Source organism: Ursus arctos, unplaced genomic scaffold (assembly GCF_023065955.2).
Source record: "Ursus arctos isolate Adak ecotype North America unplaced genomic scaffold, UrsArc2.0 scaffold_5, whole genome shotgun sequence".
NCBI lineage: Eukaryota > Metazoa > Chordata > Mammalia > Carnivora > Ursidae > Ursus > Ursus arctos.
The window spans coordinates 2,793,083-2,817,002 of NW_026623067.1; the positions used below are offsets into that span (position 1 = coordinate 2,793,083).

Sequence of the window (23,920 nt, forward strand, 5' to 3'; positions counted from 1 at the left end):
GAAAAGGGCATGGAGGCAGGTCATCAGTGTCCTTTGGTGAAAGTGGACATGTTCCAGTGGGGGTGTCGGGTGCAGGGGGCTGCGCTGGCCCTCCATGGGCTTGCCGTGGGTGGTCTCTGTATCTCATTCTGCAAGCAAGGTGGGCCAGCTGGCCTGGGTGGACTGTAGACTCAGACCCCAGGTTGGCCCCGCAGACCCGGGGTGCCCAGCCCCCCTCCTTTTGCCCTCTTGCACAGAGGCGGCACCATGCCTGGTACGTGGCTTGCAGAACGTGGACGTCTTTGCGGGGGAGGTGGCCACATTCTCCTGTGAGGTGTCCCGTGCGGGTGGGCTGGAGGCCCGCTGGTGGCTGGATGGCACCCTGCTGCAGGATGGCCCCCAGAGCGCCATCTCCGTGCGCGACGGGACCTTCCACTCCCTCACACTCTCGGGCCTGGGGGTTGCTGACTCAGGCACCATCACCTACCGCGCAGGGCCCCTGGTCTCCACGGCCAAGTTGTTGGTCAAAGGTATTGGCCGATGGGACCCTGCCCCAAGCTGGCGCTTCTGCACCTGCTGACTCCGCACGCTTGCTGTGGGCTTCCTGGGTGGTGGGTCTGGGGCTGGCCCTAGGACATGATCTGGGCAGGCACGGTGAGAGGTCTGCTACCCTGATTTGTGGAAGAGAAGGCCGGGCTGGGGAGTGGTGAAGCTGTGAGGCAACCCTACCCCCACCCACCTGTTGTGCCCAGGCACTGCTTCCTCCCTGGGCCACCACTCTGTGGAGCACCTGTGGGCAGCCGGGAGGTGAGAGCCCCCTTCCTGGCCCCGGGCTGAGCCTGCACCGTCCCGGCTCGCAGCTGCTTCCCTTGCTGCGGGCTCAGTTGAGGTCTTGTGCCCTTCTGGGAAAGAGCTGGCCTCTGGGGAGGGACACCAGTGGGGGTGTCAGGTAGTCCTGGGATGGCCGGCCAGCAGGGCTTCTCCTGGTACTCTCGCTCTGATCCCCTCGGTGTTTCTACAGAATTAGTGTGGACATTCACCCACATCCCAGGGGCGACTCATTTGGTGAGCAGGGTTTCAGCAGGCTAAGATGGGATGGGGACCCCCAAGGAGGTTGGTGAGGCCCCTGGAGAAGGGACAAGCTGGGCTAGGGGTGCCGTGTGTTCAGCAGAGTGCATAGACCCCGAGCAGGGCCTGGGGGCTTTGAGGACAGGTGTTGGGTCCATGCTGAGGCAAAGTATGCCCTGGGCCAGGGGGTGGGGAGGGAGGCAGGGGCTTAGGAGACAGCGGGGTGAGGAAGGGCCTAGCCCCGACAGAGGCCAAGCCGACACTGCTATCTGCTGGGGGGGGGTGTCGGGGGAGGGGAAGGCTTGCCCTACCAAGAGGGCCCCGGGGCTGCTGTAACAGGTGCCCCTCCCGCCACAGCCCTGCGCTTGCTTACTGCTGAGCCGCTGAGAGCAGAGGGCGGGTGGGGTGCAGCTGCGCTGCTCCAGCTGACGCGTGACCGGGGTGTCGGCCGACAGATCCCACGGTGGAGGTGGTCAGTGCCATGCAGGACCTGGTGGTGGAGGAGGGTGGCCCGGCCGAGCTCCTCTGCCAGTACTCGCGGCCCGTGCAGGCCACGTGGAAGATGGACGAGCAGGAGGTGCGCGCCGACGGGCGCCGCGTCATCATAGAGCAGGACTGGACCGTGGCCAGGCTGTCCTTCAGGCCGGCCTTGCCTTGCGACAGTGGCATCTATTCTTGTGAGGCTGCAGGCACCCGCGTGGCGGCCCTGCTGCACGTGCAAGGTGAGGCCTTGCACGGCTCCGGCGTGGCTGGGGCCATCCTGAATGGTGCAGAGGCAGGCAGTGACAGCCAACGCCTTGTGACCATGCCAGAAAGACAGGGTCCAGCAGGCAGACCCCCACTCCTCCCAGAGCAGCCTGACAGGACAGGTGCTGGGCTGAGCTCCTTGGGTCCCGAGATCTTAGCTATGCTCCTGTCCAGACCAGCCACCCAGAGGGCACTGGAGTCTTGTGTCCTGGTCCACAGCACAGCAAGGACACTCTCTGGGAACCAGGAGTGGGGGGGGGGGGGCGGCATTTGACTACAGCCCCTGTCGGGGAGGAGCATCTCTTGGCTGCTGCCACTTCCTATTTGGGAAAATCTGAACCCCTCCCAGTGGTGAGTGAGCTGGAGGCTGGAGGCAGTGGTCAGGGGGCCACCTGCCGGATGGTGAACCCATCCCTTCACTCTTGAAATAACTAAGTTCTTAAAACTTTTTTTTTGGGTCACTGGGGGCACAGCTCAGAATAGACAGCAATCCCTCTGTTCTGGGGGCCATCCCCGTGGGGGCTGAGGAAGGTGTGATAGCTGCTGCCTGTGAGCCCAGGCCTGAGGGAGGTGGGAGTGGGGTTGAGGCCTGAGGGCATCTATCTGGGCAGGGTAGCATGGACAAGGGAGCCCTGAGAAGCAGGAGAGGGCAGGCGAGCACTCTGGGGCTTTGAAATCTGGGATTTTATCAAAACAAAGCAGCAGGAGTATCTGGGATGGGAACCAAGGGTGATGAGCGCCACCAGTGACGGCAGGCTTGGCCTTCGCCTTCGTCCCTCTGCTCCTCTCCTCATGATGAAGAGCAGTCCCCGCCTGGCCATCTGAGCACAGTGGAGTTGTGCATGCACTTCTAAGCCCCCGTTGGTCCGTTGGTTCTGATGTGGGGAGGAGGTGGGCTGGGATGTGGGGCTGTCTGGTCTGTGGTGCTGTGAGCAGCCCAGAGCCGGGAAGGTGGCCAGAAGAGGGATTGGACAGGTCCTCTAGGTACTCTGCCATGCCCCTTTCCCCCGCTGGGTCTCCTTGTCCAGAGTGAACACCCTTGCCTGCAAGGCACGTGGACTCTGTGGACAAGCTGGGATGGACCATGAGCTGTGAACAGGTTTCATTCGGGTGCATATCCCACAGAGCAGTTGGGGCTGTGCGCCTGGCTGCCCCACCCCTACCCCTAAGGTCAGTGTCTGTAGTGGCTTCCTGAAGTCATGTCACACACTTCCCAGCATCCAGGCCAGCCCTGGCTCACCTGGTGCTCCTTTCTGGCCTGACATGCACCGCACTCCCAGGACCCCACCTGGTGCCTTGCAATCCTTACTCTGCTGGCCATGTCCCTGCTGCCCCTCACGAATCCCTCCTTCCTTCCCATCTTGGTGTCCCCTCTTGTCACTCCTCCTGCCCAGCTCAGTCATGCCCATTCAGAGATTCCTTCTCCTCCTGGAAGCCCACTCAGACTGTTCCTACTGGCATCACCTGCTGAACAGGTGCTGTGTCGTGGGAATGGGCCGTGGCAGGTGGCAAGCCAGTGCGGCCAGGCACTGAGCTGGAATTGGGGCCAGGCATGCCCAGTCCTGAGCTCAGGGCTTACACCTGTGTCCACTTATTAAGATTGGTGTCCTGTGTGCACAAGAGAATTAGAGAGGGGTGGGGAATTAGGGCAGAGGTCTGTCTGGCCTGTGTGAGTGAGGGGAGCAGCTCAGCATAGCTGATAGCTCTGGCTGGGGATGGGAAGAAAGGGGGGCATTTCCAGAGCCCCATGCTGCAGTCAGGGGTGGGGGATTGGGGGTTTGAGCCTGCCTGTGGGTCAGGCAGCTTTGGGAACACCTGTGAGGCTTCTCACCTGTCTGGTGCGGAGAACCCCCCTCCCTGGCCATGAGCAAAGGCCACCAGAGCAGTGGTGGCATGGGAGTGGGCAGGGCCCCCCTCGTGGACACTGTGTGCTGCTCTCCACTGGGCCATGTTCTGTTCAGCGCTCGGGCCCTTTGTAATGAGGGGGAGGCTCTCCCATGGGACTGCGCAGGGAGCCCTGAGCTGCCTCCTTCCCCGCAGCCAAGAACACCGTGGTGCGCGGCCTGGAGAACGTGGACGCACTGGAAGGTGGCGAGGCGCTATTCGAGTGCCAGCTGTCGCGCCCCGAGGTGGCCGCCCACACCTGGCTGCTGGACGATGAGCCTGTGCACACCTCCGGGAACGCCGAGGTGGTCTACTTCGAGAACGGCCTGCGGCACGCGCTCCTGCTCAAAAACCTGCGGTTGCAGGACAGCTGCCGGGTGACCTTCCTGGCGGGGGACGTGGTGACGTCCGCCTTCCTCACAGTCAGAGGTTAGGGGTGCGGGGCGGAAGTGGAAGGGGCGTGTATCTCTGAGACCCCTCCCACCGATGCCGCGCCCTACGGGTGTGGAGGGGCGAGGTGGGGCCGCAGGGTGGAGCCAGGTCTCTGAGACCCCTTCCACAGCATCCCGCGCCGCGAAGGTGCAGGGCTGGGGTCTGCGGGCTGTGGAGAGCGGCGCTGGTCTTTGAGACCCCCCCTCATGCCCGAGGCTGGGCCTCCTCCTCCGCCAGGGGGAGGGGGCGGGGCTGGAGGGACCTGGTGGCACAGGAGTTTCCCAACCGTGCCTCCAGGCCTCCCCTGCGCCCGCGCGCTCACCGCAACCCCCCTCCACCCCCCACCCCGCCCACAGGCTGGCGCCTGGACGTCCTGGAGCCCCCGCAGGACGCAGTGGTGCGAGCCGGTGGGCAGGCCCGCTTTAGCTGCACTCTCAGCGAGGCGGTGCCGGTGGGCGAGGCCACCTGGTACATCAACGGGGCCGCCGTGCAGCCGGACGACCCCGACTGGATGGTCACCGCGGATGGCGTCCACCACGCCTTGCTGCTGCGCGGTGCCCAGCCGCACCACGCTGGCGAGGTCACCTTCGCCGCCCGCGACGCCGTGGCCTCCGCTCGGCTCACCGTGCTGGGTGAGTGGCTCGGGACTTCTGCCGCAGGTCGGGGCGGCGCTCTGCTGTTCCAGCCGCAGGGGCTGCCAGGGCTTCTCCGTGGCCCCCTTCCTGGGGGGCTCAGGGCACACAGTCTGCCTGGTTCTCAAGCCCCGCGTCCTTTGCTCGCTCAGACGGTCTGGGCGGCGGAGCACAGTGGCTCACCCGCCTTGGGGACGGACTGCCCGACGCCCACTCCTCACTGCAGGATCAGATCCCAAGCAGGCAGGCTGGGCACCCGCGCGCCCACAGGGAGCTTCCACTGACCAGGCCCCCTCCCTGCAGGCCTCCCGGACCCTCCAGAGGACGCCGAGGTGGTGGCGCGAAGCGGCCGCTCTGTGACGCTGTCGTGGGTGGCGCCTGCAAGCGACGGTGGCGGCGGTCTCTGCGGCTATCGGGTGGAGATGAAGGCGGCCGCCAGGGGCGAGTGGCGGCTGTGCCACGAACTGGTGCCCGGGCCCGAGTGCGTAGTGGATGGCCTGGCCCCCGGGGAGACGTACCGCTTCCGCGTGTCGGCTGTGGGCCCGGCGGGGGCTGGGGAGCCCGTGCACCTGCCGCAGACAGTGAGGCTCGGTGAGTCGCTGCACTTCCCACGGTTGGTGAGGGTGAGGTCCTCCCGGAGTGCTCGAGGTCTCTCCAGGCTGGAGGGCCCCGGGCACGCCTTTACTGAAGTGGCCTTGCTCCCCACAGAGCCCCAGGAGCCCGAGCCTGCGCCGCCTGCTCCCGGGCCCCCTGCTCCCACACGCCCCGCTCTCGAGAGCCGGCAGGTGGCTGCCGGCGAGGACGTGTGTCTGGAGTGCGAGGTGGCAGAGGCGGGCGAGGTTGTCTGGCTGAAGGGGTCGGAGCTCATCCAACCCAGCGGACGTGTCCAGGTTCTCTGCCGGGGTCAGCGGCAGACGCTGGTCATCCAGGGTTTCTCCGCGGAGGACCAGGGCGAGTACCGCTGTCGCCACACCGGGGACCCCAGTACCCCTGCAGCTGCCTCCTTCCAGGGTGCGTCCTCGGGACCCAGCTAAGGGGGGAGGCCTGGGGTGTGGGAGTGAGCCAGCCCCTCCTCTTCATCAGCATCTGAAGAGACAGGTAGGGGGTCCTCTTGGGGAGCCCGCCTCACACCAAAGAAGACTGAGGCCTGGAGATGCAGAGAGCCCTGTGGCTCCGCTTCCTAAGGCTGGCAGCTCGGGTCACACTGCCACCCGAGCAGGGCGCTGGCCAACACATCCCTTGGTACCCACTGCTGGTCCCTTGAGCCCTCTGGCCCCTGCCCTCTGAGCCTCCTCCCCATGCGCTGCACCCCACCCCCATGCTTTGAGCCCCCTCCACCTTCACTGTGAGCCTCCCTCCCCCCTGCATTCTGAGTCCCCCACTCTGTGTTCTGACCCCACCCTCTGTGCTCTGAGCACTGCCACCCTATGAGCCGCCACTCTGAATCACCGCCCCCCGAACTCATGTCCTCACACTGTAAGGTCCCCCACCGCCTGTGCTCTGAGCCCCCCACTATGAGCATCCCTGTTCTGACCCTCTCCCCTCTGTGCTCGAGCCCCCCACATTATGAACCCTTCCCACTATTAGGCTCCCCACTCTGATCCCCTCCTCCCTGCACTCCAAGCCCCCCCACTCTGACACCCTCCTCCCTGTGCTCTGAGTTGCCCACCCTGACTGCCTCTCTTCTGTGCTCTGACCTCCTCCTCTCTGTGCTCTGAACCCTCCCCCCCGTGCTCTGAACGCCCTCACACTGTGAGCCCCCCTGCCCCTGCACTGACTCTGGACATATCCTTGGACTCACTCCTCCTCTGCTCGTGCCCAATGTAGGTTGAGGTCTGGCCTCATCAGGGGAAGCTGAGGCCGACAGGGCAGGTCAGAACCTGTAAAACCTCATAAAGATTGGGCCTTCAGAGCTCTCTGGTCTACTGAGGGGAACCACAGTCACAGCCTAGGCCAGCCTGGGGCCTAGGGCTTGTCGTCACCCCCCACCCCTGCTGACCAGTCTCCTGTCCTTCTCAGTGGTGCTGACCCCAGAATCTGGAGATGAGGCCCCTGCGCAGCCCAGCCTCCCCCCTGAGGCAGCCCAGGAGGGTGACCTGCACCTGCTGTGGGAGGCCCTGGCCCGGAAGCGCCGCATGAGCCGAGAGCCCACACTGGACTCCATCAGTGAGCTGCCCGAGGAGGATGGCCGCTTGCAGCGCCTGCGGCAGGAGGCAGAGGAAGCAGCCCCCGATCTCTCTGAGGACTACTCCACAGCGGATGAGCTGGCACGCACCGGTGAGGCTGACCTCTCGCACACCAGCTCCGACGACGAGTCCCGGGCAGGCACTCCTTCCCTGGTGACCTACCTCAAGAAAGCTGGGAGGCCCAGCACCTCACCACTGGTCAGCAAGGTGAGTGTCCAGTGTGGCCTGCAAGGAGCGGCCTGGATGTCTCAGCTCTTCACCACCTGTCCACTGTCCACCCACTCATCGCCCCATCATCTGTCCATTTGCTACCCATTGATACAGCCACCCATCCACTCGCTGTCCATCTGCCGTTCATTCTCCGTCCACACATCATCCACCACCACCCACCCATCCTTGTGTCATCTGTCGTCCATCCGTGCATCATTCACTCACTCATTCACTCATTCACCACCCAATATCCACCACTCACCCACCCACCACCCATGCACCCATGCACCATCCACCTGGCTGTTAAGAACTGGGTCTGTCTGTCTCTGTCTGGGTGACCGCTTCAGGTGATTTCAGGGAGGGCGGGCCGGCCTCTTGGCGGCAGTAGCAGCAATCAGCACGCGAACGTTAAGCCGTTGCATGCAGGCAGGCAGCAGAGTGGTGTGATGTACTGACACATGGAGCTGGGGCGGGAGACCTGGGCTTTGCTTCCAGCCCTGCCCCAGCTGTCCCTGCACCGTCCTTTCGCCGTCGCGGGCCTCAGTGTCCCTACCTTCCCTGTGTGCACAGGTTGGGGTCCCCACGGTCCCACCTGGGAAGCCACAAAAGCATCAGGAGCAGCCAGCTGCCGTTCAGCCCGCACCAGGAGACCCGAGTGACCCGTCCATGGACAAGGCAGCCGTGAAGATCCAGGCCGCCTTCAAGGGCTACAAAGTCCGCAAGGAGATGAAGCAGCAGGAGGGGCCTGTGTTCTCCCGCACGTTCGGGGACACCGAGGCGCAGGTGGGGGATGTCCTGCGTCTGGAGTGTGTGGTGTCCAGCAAGGCGGATGTGCGTGCTCGCTGGCTGAAGGATGGCGTGGAGCTGATGGACGGTCGTCACCACCACATCGACCAGCTTGGGGACGGCACCTGCTCCCTGCTGGTCACGGGCCTGGGCCGGGCCGACGCCGGCCTCTACACCTGTCAGGCGAGCAGCAAGTTCGGCCACGTGGCCCACAGCGCTTGCGTGGTGGTCAGCGGGACTGAGAGCGAGGCGGAGAGCTCCTCGGGGGGCGAGCTGGATGACGCCTTCCGCCGGGCGGCCCGGAGGCTGCACCGCCTCTTCCGCACCAAGAGCCCGGCGGAGGTTTCTGACGAAGAGATCTTCCTCAGTGCAGACGAGGGCACGGGGGCGTCCGAGGAGCCCGGGGACTGGCAGACGTACCACGAAGACGAGCAGTTCGTCTACATCCGCTTCGAGTCGCTTGCCGAGTCCCACCGTGCAGCCGCCTGCTTCCGGGAGATGTTTGGCACCATGGGCATCGGGGTGGACATCAGCCTGTCGGAGCAGGGGCCCCGGGGGGTGGAGATGCGCATCAGCAAGGCAGCCGCCACCCCTGCCGCACCTCCGCAGATGGTGCCCCGCCCACTGACTGCCGAGGCCGGTGAGTCTGGTGCCGCCCGCTGCCCGGGGTGGGGCGGGGAAGGAGGAGGAGTCGAGCCGGGCCAGCCCAGGGGACCTGCGTCCGCTGAGACTTGGAGCTGGCCGGGTTCCAGCCTCTGGCCACTGCACGTGCGGCCACAGAGCTGGAAGAGCCCCGGATTTGGGGTCGACAGAGCTCAGCATCAGTCCCAGCTCTGCCGGTCGTGAGCTAGCCTCTGGGCGTCAGTGTCCCCTCTGTGAAGTGGCCCTGGCAATACTGACTTTGCAGAGTTTGTGTTGTTTGTTCCGTGCGGGTCTGGGATACAGTCGCTATAGAAGCTGGGGTTCCACGGCCCCCATCGTCTTGCTCCAGCAACTAAAATTAATTTTAAAGCCACTGCGTCTCCCTAGGAACAATAAGGGGGTATAACTAATAAGCCACGGCATCACACCTCCAAACCTTCCCTGTGCAATTTTGGGCCGTTCTCCTGCTTGCAACCCCTTGACCCTCAGCCCACACAGCATTTGTCTTCCCTTACCTCCCCCTCCTCCCTGTTTCTTGTCCACTAAACCTCTGGCCTCTCAGTGGCTTGAGACCTAGGCTGGCAGGGAAAGGATTCTCCTAGAAAGTGGGGCGAAGCTGGCAGAGACAGAACTGTGTTTAGCCCAGGAGCCTGTGAGCGCCCCCACCTGAATGGGTGCAGATGATGCGCGTTGAGCCGCTGGCAGCTGGAGTGGCTGGGGGAGAAGCCTGGGGCCCACTCACCGCATACCCTGCCTGTCCCTGCCAGCCCCGGTGTTCCTGACTGAGCTGCAGAATCAGGAGGTTCAGGACGGGTATCCCGTAAGCTTCGACTGTGTGGTGACAGGCCAGCCCGTGCCCACCGTGTGCTGGTTCAAGGACGGCAGGCTGCTGGAGGAGGACGACCACTACATGATCAGTGAGGACCAGCAGGGTGGCCACCAGCTCATCATCACGGCCGTGGTGCCCGCAGACATGGGCGTCTACCGCTGCATGGCTGAGAACAGCGTGGGTGTGTCGTCCACCAAGGCCGAGCTCCGTGTGGACCGTGAGTGTGGTGCTGCGGGTTTGATGGCCCCAGAGCCAGAGCTGGGAGGGGGCGGTGCTGGGTTGCAGGAGGGCCCTGAGAATGCTGGTTTCAGGTCAGGGAGGACTAGGAACCTCAGTGTCTTGGGGCCGGGCTGGGGGTGGGGGTCTTATCTCCTTGGGAAGTGTCTAGGCCGGGGAGGGCCCCGGAAAGTTCACAGATACCCTGGGCATGGGTGGTGGTTAGCTGTGATACAATAAGAAATAAGGATTTGGTCGTCCCTGGTTCCAAGCACACAGTTCCTAAGTCCCTGGAAGTTGCCCTGAGTGATAAGAGGATCGGAGGTGTGTTTTATTCTAATGCAGTGACTCCTGGTGGGCCTCAGCATGAGTACATCCATGATTTTTGAGAAAATGCGAGAGCATTTAAGTGGAGAAAGGGTAGAATTTCAGACTCAAGGGTAGAGTCTCAGGTAGTGCTGGAGTAATTGGAATTTTGTAGGCAAAAGTTAGCCCTTGGCCTCATACCAAAACATGAGCTCAACACGGATTACATACGTAAATGGAAAATACAAAAGTATGAAACTTTCAGAAAAAAGAAAGGAAGAAATCTTTAGGAGCTATGGTGGGGAAAAGACTTCTCAGATTTGACAACGAAAGCAACACCCATAAAAGGGAAAATTGGTAAAAGTCACGAACTTCTGCTCTGAGAAAGACCCCGTGTGGAGGGACTATGGGGCGGGAGAAGGCATGTGCAAACCACATATGTAGTAAAGAACTTCACAGGAGAGGACTCGCCAAAGGCAGAGACGCGCATGGAGGACGTCAAGTGCTACTGAAACCCCAGCGAGGTGTCACTGTGCATTCGGCAGGGGTAGCCCAGTGACTAAAGATTGCACGCAGTGCCAGCGAGGGTGCAGACACGCGGTCACTCACGCGTCGCTGGCAGGAACGTAACGTGGGACATGGTCTCCGGAAAAGTGGGTGGCTGTGTCATAGCTGGAGACTGAAGCGTAGGTGGGCCTGGGAAGGACTGTTCTCTCTAACGGATTTGCGGGAGGCCAGCCGCGAGAGAGGTCGCTGAGCCAACATGCGCAAGATGCAGGGGCAACAGTCGCGGCCAGTGGCATCTGCAGAGCCGTTCGCAAGTCAGTTACCGTGAACGACACGAAATTGTATACATTTACCAAAGGAGGAGCCACTTCATCCAGCGCTGCAGGTCTAGATTTCCCGTTAGCTCTGTCTTTCTGCCTGAAGGACATCTTTCAACACTTTTTCTGTAGTCCGGGAATGCTAGAATTCTTTCAGTTTTTGTATGTCTGAGAAAAGAGTTGTATTTCTCTTGTGGTTCTGAAAGGTATTTTTACTAGGACAATTTTTTTTTTCTTTTCATACCTTAAAAGGTGCTGCTCGGCTGTCTAGTAGCTTGGATGGGTTCCACTGAGAAATAGAATGTCATCCGTATCTTTGTTTCTCTGTGCAAAAGTTGCCTTTTCTCTTGGTATTACGGTGTTCAGATATTTGCATGCCATAAAATGTATGTTTAAGAACGTGCAGCTCCGTGGACGTTAGTATGTTCGCATGTCATGCCAGCTTCACTGCCATCGGGTGCCAGGACATTTCTGGGATCCCAGAAAGAGACCCCGTGTGGGTTAGCCGTCGCCCCCCCCCCCCCCGCCTTCCCTAGCTCTGGAGACCACTGAGCTACTTTCTGTGTCTGTAGGCTTGCCTGTTCTTGGCACTTCATGTGAGTGGGAGCCTACGCTACGTGGTGTCTTGTGTCCGGTTCCTGCCACTGAGCGTGTTCCGGAGGTCCATCCACATTGTAAACTTCGTCCGTTTTTCAAGTTGAAAGTCAGTCCGTGTATACGGACTATTTACCACTCATCGGCTGGTGTTTCCAATGAAACACGTTGGTGGTCTTGGCTCTTATCGGTAACGCTGCTGTGCCCATCTGTGTGCAAGTTTCAGCGTTTGGGGGCCTGTGTGTTGAGCTCTGTTGGGAACACAGGCAGGAGTGGACTTGCTTGGTCATACAGTAATTCTGTGGCTACCTTGTGCAGGAACTGGCAAGCTCCATTGTACATGGCCCCCGCAGTGGGGGTCCCAGGCCCCCACCCCCGCAGCACCTGTCACCGTTCGTCTGTTCCGCAGCGGCTGCCCTGAGCACTGTGGTTTCGACCCGCATTCCCTGCTCGCTGACAGTGCTGGTGTCTTTCATGTGCTCGTTGGGTGTTTGTGTATGGTCTTTGGAGAAATCTCTACTCAGATGTCATGCCATTTTCAAGTTGGGTTTTGATTTTGAGTTGTCAGAGTTCTTTATATATACCCTTATCAGATAAATGATTTTGAATATTTTTCCATTCTGAGGATTTTCCTTTTGCCTTCTTGATGGTGTTCTTGGATGCACAAGAATTTTTAATGATGATGAAGTCCAGTATTTCTCCTTTGGTTGCTTGTCTACAAGACCATGGCCTAATCTGACCTTACGAAGACTTACAACCCTGTTTTCTTCCAAGAGTCTTAGAGTTCCAGCTCTTACGTGTAGGTTTAGTTTTGGTGTACAGTGTGAAGTAAGGGCCCACATTCATTCTTGTGTTGTGGAAATGCAGTTGTTCCTGCACCGTTCACAGAAAGAACTATTTGCCTCCATAAAATTGTCGTAGAACTCTTGTCATAAACGGATTTCCGTGACACGTGTGGATCTATTTCTGGGCCCCTGACTCTGTCCCGTCTCTCCGTACGTCTGTCGCGCTGCCGACACCAATCTGTCTCGATGAGTATAGCTTTGTACCCCCTTTTGGAATCTAGACACGGCAGTCCTCCAACTTCACTCTTTTTTTTTTTTTTTAATAAAGATTTTATTTATTTATTTGACAGAGATAGAGACAGGCAGCGGAAGAGGGAACACAAGCAGGGGGAGTGAGAGAGGAAGAAGCAGGCTCACAGCAGAGGAACCTGATGTGGGGCTCGATCCCAGAACGCTAGGATCACGCCCTGAGCCAAAGGCAGAGGCTTAACCACTGTGCCACCCAGGCGCCCCTCCAACTTCACTCTTGTTAGGTTGTTCTGAGCTTCTGGGTCCCGTGTGTTTTTATGTGACTTTGAGGCTCAGTGTCAATTTCCTCAAAAACGGTCTCTGGGTATTTTTTAGGATTTCCTTCTTCTTGCTGGGTGCTGTTCTGGGTGCACTGTTCTTTATGTTCCTGCGTGCTTGCCGTTCCCCGAGCTTCTCAGGATTTGGGGCGTCTAGTTTTTATCAAGTTAGCAAGTGTTTTCGGCTGTTATTCCCTCACGTGTCTTTCCTTCTCCGCCTCATCTGGGGACAGTAGTCCCAGGCCCGTGAAGCCACGTCCAGGGCACAACCCCGCGCTCACACTCGCCACTTGCAGTTCTTGCGTCTGCATTCCATTTTGCATTGTTTGCAGCGCTGCCCTCTTACTTCGCTGTCCTTCTGGAATCGCTAACCTGCTGTCAGTCCCACCAGTGTGTTGTCTCTACAAGTGCTACTGGCGTCTCTTCTCACGTGCTCTGTGTCTCTGTTGATACAGTTCTAATACCTACCTTGATGTCCCTCTCTGCCAGTTCCATGTGCGTCCGTCCTAGCTTGGTTTTGACCCACTGGGTGGAGTTTTTCTGCCTCCGTGCATGTCTGGCGGTCCTTGACTGGATGCCTGCCCCCATGGGGGCTGAACACTTCTTGAGATCTTCCTCTTAGGTGGGGAGCAGGCAGAGCTCAGTCCAGGGCTGATCCTCTCCCACTGCTGAGGGGAAGGCCTTCCTGAGGACCTGATGCCATGGATTGGGGAAGTTCCCAGTCCGGCTGCAAACACAGCACCCTCTGCACTGTTTAGATGGCCCCCTCGGATGGCTCGACCCCTACGTGCACATGCTAGTCAGTGCTCTGCCCTCTCTCTTCGCTGGCTTCTGTCCTGTGGACTCCAGCAGCCCTCGTCTCCCAGGACGCCAGCACCTCGACTAAGGGTCTACCTGGCTCTGCCTCAGTTTCCCCTCCTGGACCTGGAAACTCCAGGCAGGAACCTGGGGCAATCACAGGGCTCATCATTGTTTCCTATCTGTAAGGGAGCAATAAGAAATTCTCTGACACCAGCCAGGGGTTCTACAATTAACTCAGCTCTGACCCTGTCCACGGAGTCAGCATCAGGTTCAGGGCTCAGGCCCACAGACCACCTCCCTGCAGATGCCAGTCGCAAGCCCAGGGCTCACCCGTGCTCTGACCCACCAGTTACAGATCCGAGACTCCCACGGCCCTCTTCGGGTTCCATTAACTTGCTGGAGCGGCTCACAGAGCTCAGAGAAGCATTCTCCTTACTACATGACCAGTTTATTATAAAAAGATGGAACTCAGAAGTAGCCAGATGGGAAGAGACGCACAGGACAAGACACTGGGGGAGGGGCATGGACGCACGTCCCTCTCCCCACGTCTACGTGGCCACCAGCCCAGAAGCTCTCCCAGCCCGTCCTTGTGGGTTTTTAAGGGGGCTTCATTATGTGGGCATGATTGATTCACTCATTGACGATTGGTGATTGGTAATTGATTCCCTCTCCCCTCCCCCGGGGCCAGGGGGTGGGACTGAAACTTCCAACCCTCTGGTACCACGGTTGGGCCCCCTGGCCACCAGCCCCCATCCTGAGGGGCTTTCCAAAGTCACCTCATTATATAACAAAAGACACCTTATGGCTCTCCGCACAGGAAACTCCAAGGGCTTTGGAGCTCTGTGCCAGGAGCACATTTCTTCTTCTAAATCACACTATCACAACCATTGTAGTTCCTGCACAGCTGCCGCTCCGGGTTCTGGAGGCTGCACTGGAGGCTTGCGGCTGAGCTCAGGGCGCCCGCTGGTTGGGTTCCAGGGAGGCCCCCCTCCGAGCTGCGGTGTCCTTGCGTGGGGTCGCTCCGTGTCAGGACACTGCTCCCATCGTGGGGGCTCCCCTACCAGGAACTCCTCTAACCCTGATTACCTCCCAAAGGCCCCGCTCCTGACACCTGCACGTTGGGGTTGGGATTTCCACAGATGAATTTGGGTGGGACACGAACATCCTGCCCACGGCAGAGGGTAAATCCAGTCCCTGTTTGTCCTTCGTGCCTGGACGTGGAAGCCCCCAGCTGCTGGTTCTGAGGCGTGCGTCACCCCCATGTCCCCTAGCGGGTAAAACTGGGCAACGCAGCCCCATCGTGAGGCCCAGAATCACCATGGTTGACCATTGGTTGAGGTCACACTTACCTCCAGGCCTGGAAGCATGGGCTAGGTGACAGCCTGGGGCGTGGAGGGTCAGCGGACAGCCAGGTCCCCTGTGGCTTCTGCCCCAGGCATGTGCGTAGCTCCCAGGGATGGCCTTGCAGTGAGAGCCGGGTGGCTGGCCCCTGAGGTGGGGCCATACCAGGAAGGTGGGGCGCAAGCCTCACGGCAGCCACTCTTCCTTTCCCAGTGACCAGCACGGACTATGAAACTGCGGCCGATGCCACGGAGACCTCCTCCTACTTCAGCGCCCAGGGCTACCTGTCCAGGTAGAGGGCCGTGCACAGGCGGGCGACAGTGCTGGCTGGGACTGACAGAATCTGTCTCTGGGCTCTCCACCAGGCCCGCAGTGTCTATCCAGCACACAGGGGCCCTCACCGGTCCACCTCACTGCTCTTGACCAACCCCCCCCCCGGGGCTGGACCCCTCGCTGGTCCACTCACTGCCCCTTCTCTGTTCTCTCCACCAGCCGGGAGCAAGAGGGCACAGAATCGACCTCAGAAGAGGGGCAGCTGCCCCAGGTGGTGGAGGAACTCAAAGACCTCCAGGTGGCCCCCGGCACACGCCTGGCCAAGTTCCAGCTCAAGGTGAAAGGTGAGGAAGAGAGACAGCGGCTGGGTGGAGGTGGGGCCGTCCCTGGTGCCCACAGGGTGGAGGCTCCGTGCTGATCACTGCCCTGTGGCCCCAGGCTACCCGACACCCCGGCTGTACTGGTTCAAAGATGGGCAGCCCCTGACAGCTTCTGAGCACATCCGCATGGCTGACAGGAAGACGCTTCACACCCTGGAGGTTGTGTCGGTCACCAGTGAGGACGCCGGCCAGTACTCGGCCTATGTCAGCAACGCCGTGGGTGCCGCCTACTCGACTGCTCGGCTGCTGGTCAGGGGTGTGTGCTCGGACCGAGCTTCCGCACCTGGGCTGCCGTCCGCCACACACCATGCCTCCGCACACGTGCCCTGGGGGGTGGGGGCACGGGGTCCGTGAAACAGACCCAGGCAGGCATGTGAGAACCGGCAGACTGTGCAGAGGAAGAGGCCAGTGGTTACTGTGGGAGGAGAGGTCTGAACTTCATTGTTTGCAAAGTTCTGGGCACCTCAAGGCGCTTCCATGTCACATCTGAGCTGGCGGTGGCTGAAGGACCCAGCGCTGCCCAGCCTTCCCTCTGACCTTCAGTGTGACCTTGCATAGGCTGCAGAGCGACCCCCACACTCCTGGGGCAGTGGGGTGGGGGTGCATCACACTGGGTCCATTCAGCCTCAGCGCGAGCTCCCTGTATGGTCTGAGTCTCTGGGAAGGTGGGGCTACGAGTGGGTGGGGCCCCCTCACAGACCCTGAGCCCTAGCAAGTGCACGGTCCTGGGGAGACAGGCCCCTTGGCGCTACAGGCCTGATTTCCATTTCTTGCCTCTTTCAGGCCCCAAAGATCCTGAAGAGAAGTCGGCATCAGGTGAGCCAGCTCGGATGGGCAGAGGGTGGGTGGGTGACTCAGCCAAGTGCGTGAGGGACACCACGTTGCAGGCAGAGGACGGTTGGGTGCAGGCTGTGGACACCCAGCCTCCAGGCCCGCTGAGGCCAGGACCTGGAGGCTGCGGCTGCAGCAGGTGCCCCTGGAGGCTGCGGCTGCAGCAGGTGCCCCTGGAGGCCTTGGTGCCCCAACAGGGAGCAGGGGCTCGACATTCGTTCATCACCAGTGTCTGCTGTTTCTCCAGATGCATATGAACAGCTGGTGCCCCCCCGATTCTTGGAAAGATTCACCTCCAAGAAGGTGAAAAAAGGCTCCAGCATCACCTTCTCAGTGAAGGTGGAAGGTAAGGTTCTCCTACCTCCCTGCTCCCCCCCCAAGGACCCCTACTCAGGGAGGCTCAGAGCAGGCAGGGCCCTCTCTGCCTCCACTCAAAGCCCCCCAGGGAGCTCAGAGGCAACCGCCAGCTCCTGGAGCCCCCTTCCCCATGGACCCTCGACTGTCCCACAGGCTGCCCGGCCCCAGCCGTGCACTGGCTGCGGGAGGAGGCTGAGCGGGGCGTCCTGTGGATTGGCCGTGACACGCCGGGCTACACGGTGGCCAGCTCTGCACAGCAGCACAGTCTGGTCCTGCTGGACGTGGGCAGACAGCATCAGGGCACCTACACCTGCATCGCCACCAACGCTGCTGGCCAGGCCCTCTGCTCCGCCAGCCTGCACATCTCTGGCTGTGAGTCAGTGTGGGTGGCTGACCACACCCCCCACCTGGAGGCGGGGAGACCCCAAACACAGAGCCCTTGGGCCAGCTCCCATCCCCTGTCCTGTAGGCTCTGCTCATCTGGCTGAGACCTTCCTAGAGGCCTCCTACCACCCTGAGTGTTTCCTTCCTGGGCCCCACTCCGTCTGGGGGCTCCCGTGGACCAGGGTCAAAGTCCCCTGGGGGGCCTGGACATCCTGGACCAGGTCCCAGCTAGAATTGGCTCAAGGCTGTGGGCCGTCATTCCGGTGACTCACCCTGTTCTCCTGACAGTGCCCAAGGAGGCGGGGGTGGCGGAAGACCATGCTGGGGTGAAGGAGGCCCTCATCTCCACCTTCCTGCAGGGGTGAGTGCAGGGGAGCAGGCCAGCAGCAGCACTGGCCCTGGAGGGGGACAGTGCTGCTGCGGGGGAGGGAACCCCATCCAGACTGCAGCCTAGCCCTGCCCCACGAGGGCTCTGTGGCTCGGGCCAGCTCCTGTCCCTCTCCGTGCCTCAGTGTCCCCATTGTAACATGAGGGCTTCGGCTGAGGCATTGTCTCAGGACACTGCTTCCTTTTAGGACCCAAGCCGTCTCTGCACAGATGTCAGAGCCTGTGGGGTTCGCTGACCTTGCTGGGCAGAGGAAAGGTATGGGCTGGTTGAGAGCATGTCCTCGCAGTGTGGAGGCCAACATGCCTCTAGTGCAGGGGTGAGGCATGGAGGGGGCTGCCCCAGGCTGTGTGGCCCCAGAAATGCCTGCTCGCCTTCCGCGGGGCCTGATTCTGAGCCCTGCTGGTCCTTGGCTCAGAGCTCACATCAAGCAGGCTGCGGATGCCCAGCCTGGATGCAGGTGACAGCTGAGGGCTGGGTGAGGGCAGTGGGGGGAGGGGCAGGTGCTGGGCATGCCACCACCAAGACCTCATCTGTCCTGGATTCTGCCCCGTCCCCAGCGGGGTCCTTCTGTCTGCTTCCCACCACGTGCACGGGGCCTCTCTGCACCTTGGAGTATTTGTAACATCTTTAGCGGAAGTAGTGAGTCTGCACAGAAGTTGAGAAGGGAGGGACATGTGCTCTGCATGCCAGTTGCCCACCTTTGGGGTCACTTCTCGGCTGACCCCCACTCACCCAGGCAGCCCTTGTGAACCCTTAACCTGACCCTGCAAAGCTTCCTGCAGTGATGGTCTCAAGTCTGTGTGTTCCTCGGCACTGCTGGCCCCCGAGCCCGGAACGGGGCCCGAGGGTGTACCTGGGCTCATCTGTGGGGCACATGGCCGGCTGAGCTAGGTTCTGGCCCCCAGCAGAGCCCACGGCAGTGGAGGCCCGTGGCCACCTGTCCCTGGCCGAGGTGGGCACAGAAGAGTTCCTGCAGAAGCTCACATCCCAGATCACTGAGATCGTGTCGGCCAAGATCACACAGGGTGAGGGTGTTGCTGGCTGCAGCGTGAGGACCGGGCTTTCCCTTGTTCATGCATGGGGGACCCATGGGGAGGGGACAGGGATGCAGGTCCTTCCTGGGTATCATGTGCCCTGTGTCCCCAGCCAAGCTGCAGGTGCCCGGAGTTGACAGCGATGAGGAATCCAAGACGCCATCCGCATCCCCCTGGCATGGCCGTTCCCGCCCCTCCTCCAGTGTCCAGGAGTCGTCCTCAGAGTCGGAGGATGGGGACTCCAGAGGCGAGGTGCTCTGACTGGCAGGGGCGAGTAGGGCACTGGTGGGGGTGGGGTGGGGGGGCCCATTCTTCTCGGTGGCCAGCCTCACTGCCACCCCCGATGGGATTTCCATCAGCAGACATGGTTGAGCCTGTTCTGGACCAATGCTAGGCACCCTGGAGCCTCCGGACGCCTGGCTGGCTCCTGTCCGGGTCCCCTGCTCCTCCGGGGTCTTTGGGGGCTGTTGGGGCTTTGGAAGATCAGGCTGGCCCCCTGCCCAGGTCCCCTCCCCTCCAGGGTCTTTGGGGGCTGTTGGGGCTCTGGAAGATCAGGCTGGCCCCCTGCCCAGGTCCCCTCCCCTCCGGGGTCTTTGGGGGCTGTTGGGGCTTTGGAAGATCAGGCTGGCCCCCTGCCCAGGTCCCCGTCCCTCCGGGGTCTTTGGGGGCTGTTGGGGCTTTGGAAGATCAGGCTGGCCCCCTGCCCAGGTCCCCGTCCCTCCGGGGTCTTTGGGGGCTGTTGGGGCTCTGGAAGATCAGGCTGGCCCCCTGCCCAGGTCCCCGTCCCTCCGGGGTCTTTGGGGGCTGTTGGGGCCTCGGTAGGTCAGGCTGGCCCCCTGCCCAGGTCCCCGCCCCTCCGGGGTCTTTGGGGGCTGTTGGGGCTTTGGAAGATCAGGCTGGCCCCCTGCCCAGGTCCCCATCCCTCCGGGGTCTTTGGGGGCTGTTGGGGCTTTGGAAGATCAGGCTGGCCCCCTGCCTAGGTCCCCTCCCCTCCGGGGTCTGTGGGGGCTGTTGGGGCCTCGGTAGGTCAGGCTGGCCCCCTGCCCAGGTCCCCGCCCCTCCGGGGTCTTTGGGAGCTGTTGGGGCTTTGGAAGATCAGGCTGGCCCCCTGCCCAGGTCCCCGTCCCTCCGGGGTCTTTGGGGGCTGTTGGGGCTTTGGAAGATCAGGCTGGCCCCCTGCCCAGGTCCCCGCCCCTCCGCGGTCTTTGGGGGCTGCTGGGGCCTCGGTAGGTCAGGCTGGCCCCCCTCTGGTCTGATTCAGCACCATGCCCCCAGATCTTCGATATCTACGTGGTCACAGCTGACTACCTGCCCCTGGGGGCCGAGCAGGATGCCATCTCGCTGCGGGAGGGCCAGTATGTGGAGGTACTGGACTCAGCCCACCCACTGCGCTGGCTTGTGCGCACCAAGCCCACCAAGTCCAGCCCCTCGCGGCAAGGCTGGGTGTCCCCCGCCTACCTGGACAAGCGGCTCAAGGTACCAGACAGCTGGGCTGGGGTCATGGGATTGTTGTGCCCCGCGAGGCCTGGAGCCTGACTCCCACAGGGCCCCACCTGCCACCCTCCCCCATTTTCTCACCAGCTATCACCCGAGTGGGGGCCCACTGAGGCCCCCGAGTTCCCGGGGGAGGCCGTGTCTGAGGATGAATACAAGACAAGGCTGAGGTGAGGGTCCAGCAGGCGGGGGCATGAGCAGCTTTGTGGTGGCGGTGGCGGGTTAGATGTGGGGGTGCCTCCCTCCACTGTTTTGCCAGGCTTGTTCTGACAGTGGGTGGTGGGCTGCACGGGGGAGGAGGAGACGGCCCACCGCCTTCACTAGCCCTTGGGTCTTTCCTCACCTCATCGCCTCCCAGCTCCATCATCCAGGAGCTGCTGAGCTCCGAGCAGGCCTTTGTGGGCAAGCTGCAGTTCCTGCAGAGCCACCACATCCAGCACCTGGACCGCTGCCCCCACGTGCCCACCGCTGTGGCCAGCCAGAAGGCAGTCATCTTCCGCAACGTGCAGGACATCAGCCGCTTCCACAGCAGGTGGGTGAGCGGGTGGGCCCTCGGGTGTGCACACATGCACGCCTGCATTCACAGGCACACTCCTGCCCATGTGGGCACGTGTGTACGTGGCACACCCAGCACGCAGGCACAGCTGCAGAAAGATGCACACAGACGCGCATGGCCCCCCCCACCACACCCGCAGCACCCACAACCCAGCGCACTCAGTCCCAAGTAGCCACGCGGCCCAGCCCTGGGTGGTAGCCTGTTTCCTCCCAGACCTGAGTGTTCACCCGCCCCCTGACCACCGTACCCTATGCTGCAGCTTCCAGAGGGAGCTGCAGAGCTGCGACACAGATGACGATGTGGCCATGTGCTTCATCAAGAACCAGGCGGCCTTTGAGAAGTACCTGGAGTTCCTGGTGGGCCGCGTGCAGGCCGAGTCAGCGGTGGTCGGCACAGCTGTGCAGGAGTTCTACAAGGTGCCCCCCAGCCCGGGCCCCACAGATTACTGAGAAAAGCAGAGCCCCCGGAGCTCCGTGCTCACCTTCAGATGGTGACGCCGTGGGGCAGGGGTGCGGCTGGCTGGGGAAGAGGGGGGGTAGTGTGTGCGTGCGCGCAGTGGGGCAGGGGTGCGGGTGGCTGGGAGGAGGGGCCGTGCGTGCGCATGGGTGTGCGTGTGTATCCACACGTGTGCGCACCCCGGTGCCCCAGGCCCCAGCTCTCTGCCTCTTTTGACACTGGCGTGTGCCCCACCCCGCCCGCGTCTCCCACCCCGCCCGCGTCTCCCACAGAAGTATACAGAGGAGGTGCTGTCAGCCGCAGAACCGTCACAGCCGCCCCCACCGCCCCTGCAGCACTTCCTGGAGCAGCCAGTGGAGCGGGTCCAGCAGTACCAGGCCCTGCTCAAGGTAGGGGTTGCGCCGCTGGGCGCCCTCCCCGGCCTCGTCGCCGGCGCTGGGGCCTTGGCCTGACGCTGTGTCCCCCAGGAGCTGATCCGCAACAAGGCGAGGAACGGGCAGAACTGCGCACTGCTGGAGCAGGCCTACGCGGTGGTGTCAGCCCTGCCGCAGCGCGCCGAGAACCAGCTGCACGTGTCCCTCATGGAGAACTACCCCGGCACCCTGGAGGCCCTGGGCGAGCCCATCCGCCAGGTCCGGGAGGCGGCCGGCGGGAGGCGGGGCGCGGCCAACGGCCTGGCCAGGACCGCCCGCGGGGGGGCTGGGCTCCGGGCTGCGGGCTGACTGCGCGCTTCTGCTCCCGCAGGGCCACTTCATCGTGTGGGAGGGGGCTCCGGGCGCGCGGATGCCCTGGAAGGGCCACCACCGCCATGTCTTCCTGTTCCGCCACCACCTGGTGGTCTGCAAGCCCAAGAGGGATTCCCGCACCGACACCTTCAGCTATGTCTTCCGGAACATGATGAAGGTGCGTGGGCGCCGGCGGAGCGCCAGGGCGGGGACGGGCAGAGGTATGCGTCCAGACAGTCAGTCTGCATTCCCCGTCCCCCACAGCTGAGCAGCATCGACCTGAACGACCAGGTAGAGGGGGACGACCGAGCCTTCGAGGTCTGGCACGAGCGGGAGGACTCGGTGCGCAAGTACCTGCTGCAGGCCCGCACGGTCATCACCAAGAACTCGTGGGTGAAGGAGATCTGCGGCATCCAGCAGCGCCTGGCCCTGCCCGTGTGGCGTGAGTCCTCCCGCCGGGGTGGGCAGGGAGGCCGCACTCAGCACCGGAGCCTCTCTGGCCCCCGAGCCTCAGACCCCTGCCCCGCTCCTGGGTCCATCTCAGGAGCCTGAGCTGGGGTGTAGGGCTGACCCCGACCTCAGTGCAGGGGAGCCTCAGGGTGCACACAGGGGCTCCCCAGCACGGGACAGGTGCCCAGACTGTGTTAGGGACGTGAAGGGCCACCTGGACAGAAGGTCGCAAGGGGCAGTGTCCATAACAATCACACCCTTGGACCCTGGAGCTTCTGACTGTGCCAGGGTTGGACCAGGGACATGAGGGCACCGCTGTCCCATCCACCAAGAGGTCAGAGCTTGTGTGTGTGTGTGTGTGTGTGTGTGTGCGCTCAGACCCCCCAGATTTCGAAGACGAGCTGGCAGACTGCACAGCAGAGCTGGGTGAGACCGTGAAGCTGGCCTGCCGTGTGACGGGCACACCCAAGCCCATCATCAGCTGGTACAAAGGTAGGCCCCTGCAGCCTGAGGGATGTGGATCCTGCACCAGCAAGAGCTGCACAGAGGGAGTCGGGCCAGGTCGGGGAGCCAGGCGTGAGGGACAGGCGTCCTATTCCAGTGGCTCACCGCTGACTCAGCCCGCCTGGCTGGGAGCACAGCTAGACGAGGTGGGACAGAGCAGAGCGTTTGTCCTTGTGAGTCAGACACAGTGGCCCCACCCACCTCAGATCTCACTCCTTAGCTGTCTTGTTTGATGAGTTCGTACCGAGGGCTAGCACCCCATTCCAGGTACCAGCGATGCAGTGGCAAATAGGCCCTGCCCAAGAGTGCAGGCCGTGTAGATGGGGAGACCGATGGCAAACTGGTGGACAAATGTGTGGCAGGAAGTGGGGAGGTGGTGCGGCTGTTCATGGAAATGAAGCAAAGGGGCAGCTGGCAGGCCTCTCTGGCAGACATGCAGGAGCTCTGGGGGGGCCGTCACGTGGCCAGGAGAGGGCAAGGTGGACGCTGAGGCCGGCCCTATGGTAGGGTCTCAGGTTTGGCTCTGGGTGTGATGGGAGCCACAAATTTTGGGGGTCCCTGTTCTCACACCAGCTGCCGTTCGGGGGTCCCCAGTGCCACCCCCAGTTCTGACACCAGCTGCTATTCAGGGGTCCCCAGGGCCACCCCCAATTCTGACACCAGCTGCTGTTTGGGGGTCCCCAGGGCCACCCCCAGTTCTGACCCCTGGTTTGGGGGTCCCATGACCAGCTTTAGGTTCTGTGAATCACTAGAAGGATTCACAGAACTCAGCAGACTGTCCACTCAGGGTCTGGCTTATTGCAGGAGCGGGAAGAGGTGTGTGGGGAGGGGTCCAGCTGGGTGTCCAAGCAGGGTCCTGGTGTCCCCCTGCCCTCTGGTGGAGTCATGCTGACAGCATGTCTCCCAGGTGGATGCACGGCAGCACAGTTTAGCCCCCGGGGACACTCATCTGAGCCTTGTGACCGGGGCGTCTGTTGGGGGGTCACTCACGCAGGCACGGCTTACCTCTGTCACAGCCCCTGCAGACGTCAAACTGATGTCATGTGGCCCTAAGCCCCAGCCCTAAATCACAACTGATGGGGTACAAGGCCCCCAGGTAACCAAGACACTCCGACCGGGGGTCACTCGGGCTGGCAGGGGAGCCTGGGCTGGGCTGGCATGTGGCCTCCAGGTCTCCAGTGCAGCCCGAATGCCCAAACTGATGCACACACCGTCCCAGCGCAGGCAGCTCACACAGTCGTGTGCCGCTGTGACCCACAG

At 62.0% G+C, this 23,920-nt stretch overlaps 1 protein-coding gene across 17 annotated transcripts in view; it reads left to right on the forward strand.

The window, feature by feature from the left end:
- OBSCN (obscurin, cytoskeletal calmodulin and titin-interacting RhoGEF) overlaps positions 1-23,920 on the forward strand; it is a 144,826-nt gene that overhangs the window by 96,382 nt on the left and 24,524 nt on the right. For 11 of the 17 annotated variants that reach the window (XM_057307035.1, XM_057307038.1, XM_057307034.1 and 8 more), the window contains 28 exons: positions 237-509; positions 1,503-1,769; positions 3,835-4,107; positions 4,467-4,742; positions 5,046-5,333; positions 5,451-5,753; positions 6,762-7,135; positions 7,709-8,564; positions 9,334-9,612; positions 15,042-15,120; positions 15,321-15,445; positions 15,540-15,737; positions 16,265-16,297; positions 16,560-16,658; positions 16,823-17,041; positions 17,342-17,414; positions 17,629-17,696; positions 18,347-18,466; positions 18,588-18,727; positions 19,751-19,951; positions 20,057-20,139; positions 20,328-20,501; positions 20,785-20,941; positions 21,254-21,370; positions 21,449-21,613; positions 21,726-21,884; positions 21,971-22,148; positions 22,535-22,648. In XM_057307035.1, the coding sequence (XP_057163018.1) occupies positions 237-509; positions 1,503-1,769; positions 3,835-4,107; positions 4,467-4,742; positions 5,046-5,333; positions 5,451-5,753; positions 6,762-7,135; positions 7,709-8,564; positions 9,334-9,612; positions 15,042-15,120; positions 15,321-15,445; positions 15,540-15,737; positions 16,265-16,297; positions 16,560-16,658; positions 16,823-17,041; positions 17,342-17,414; positions 17,629-17,696; positions 18,347-18,466; positions 18,588-18,727; positions 19,751-19,951; positions 20,057-20,139; positions 20,328-20,501; positions 20,785-20,941; positions 21,254-21,370; positions 21,449-21,613; positions 21,726-21,884; positions 21,971-22,148; positions 22,535-22,648 (5,691 nt within the window). The remainder of the gene's footprint in view (positions 1-236; positions 510-1,502; positions 1,770-3,834; positions 4,108-4,466; positions 4,743-5,045; positions 5,334-5,450; positions 5,754-6,761; positions 7,136-7,708; positions 8,565-9,333; positions 9,613-15,041; positions 15,121-15,320; positions 15,446-15,539; positions 15,738-16,264; positions 16,298-16,559; positions 16,659-16,822; positions 17,042-17,341; positions 17,415-17,628; positions 17,697-18,346; positions 18,467-18,587; positions 18,728-19,750; positions 19,952-20,056; positions 20,140-20,327; positions 20,502-20,784; positions 20,942-21,253; positions 21,371-21,448; positions 21,614-21,725; positions 21,885-21,970; positions 22,149-22,534; positions 22,649-23,920) is intronic. The other 6 variants (XM_057307045.1, XM_048220838.2, XM_057307046.1 and 3 more) reach the window with 3 other exon arrangements.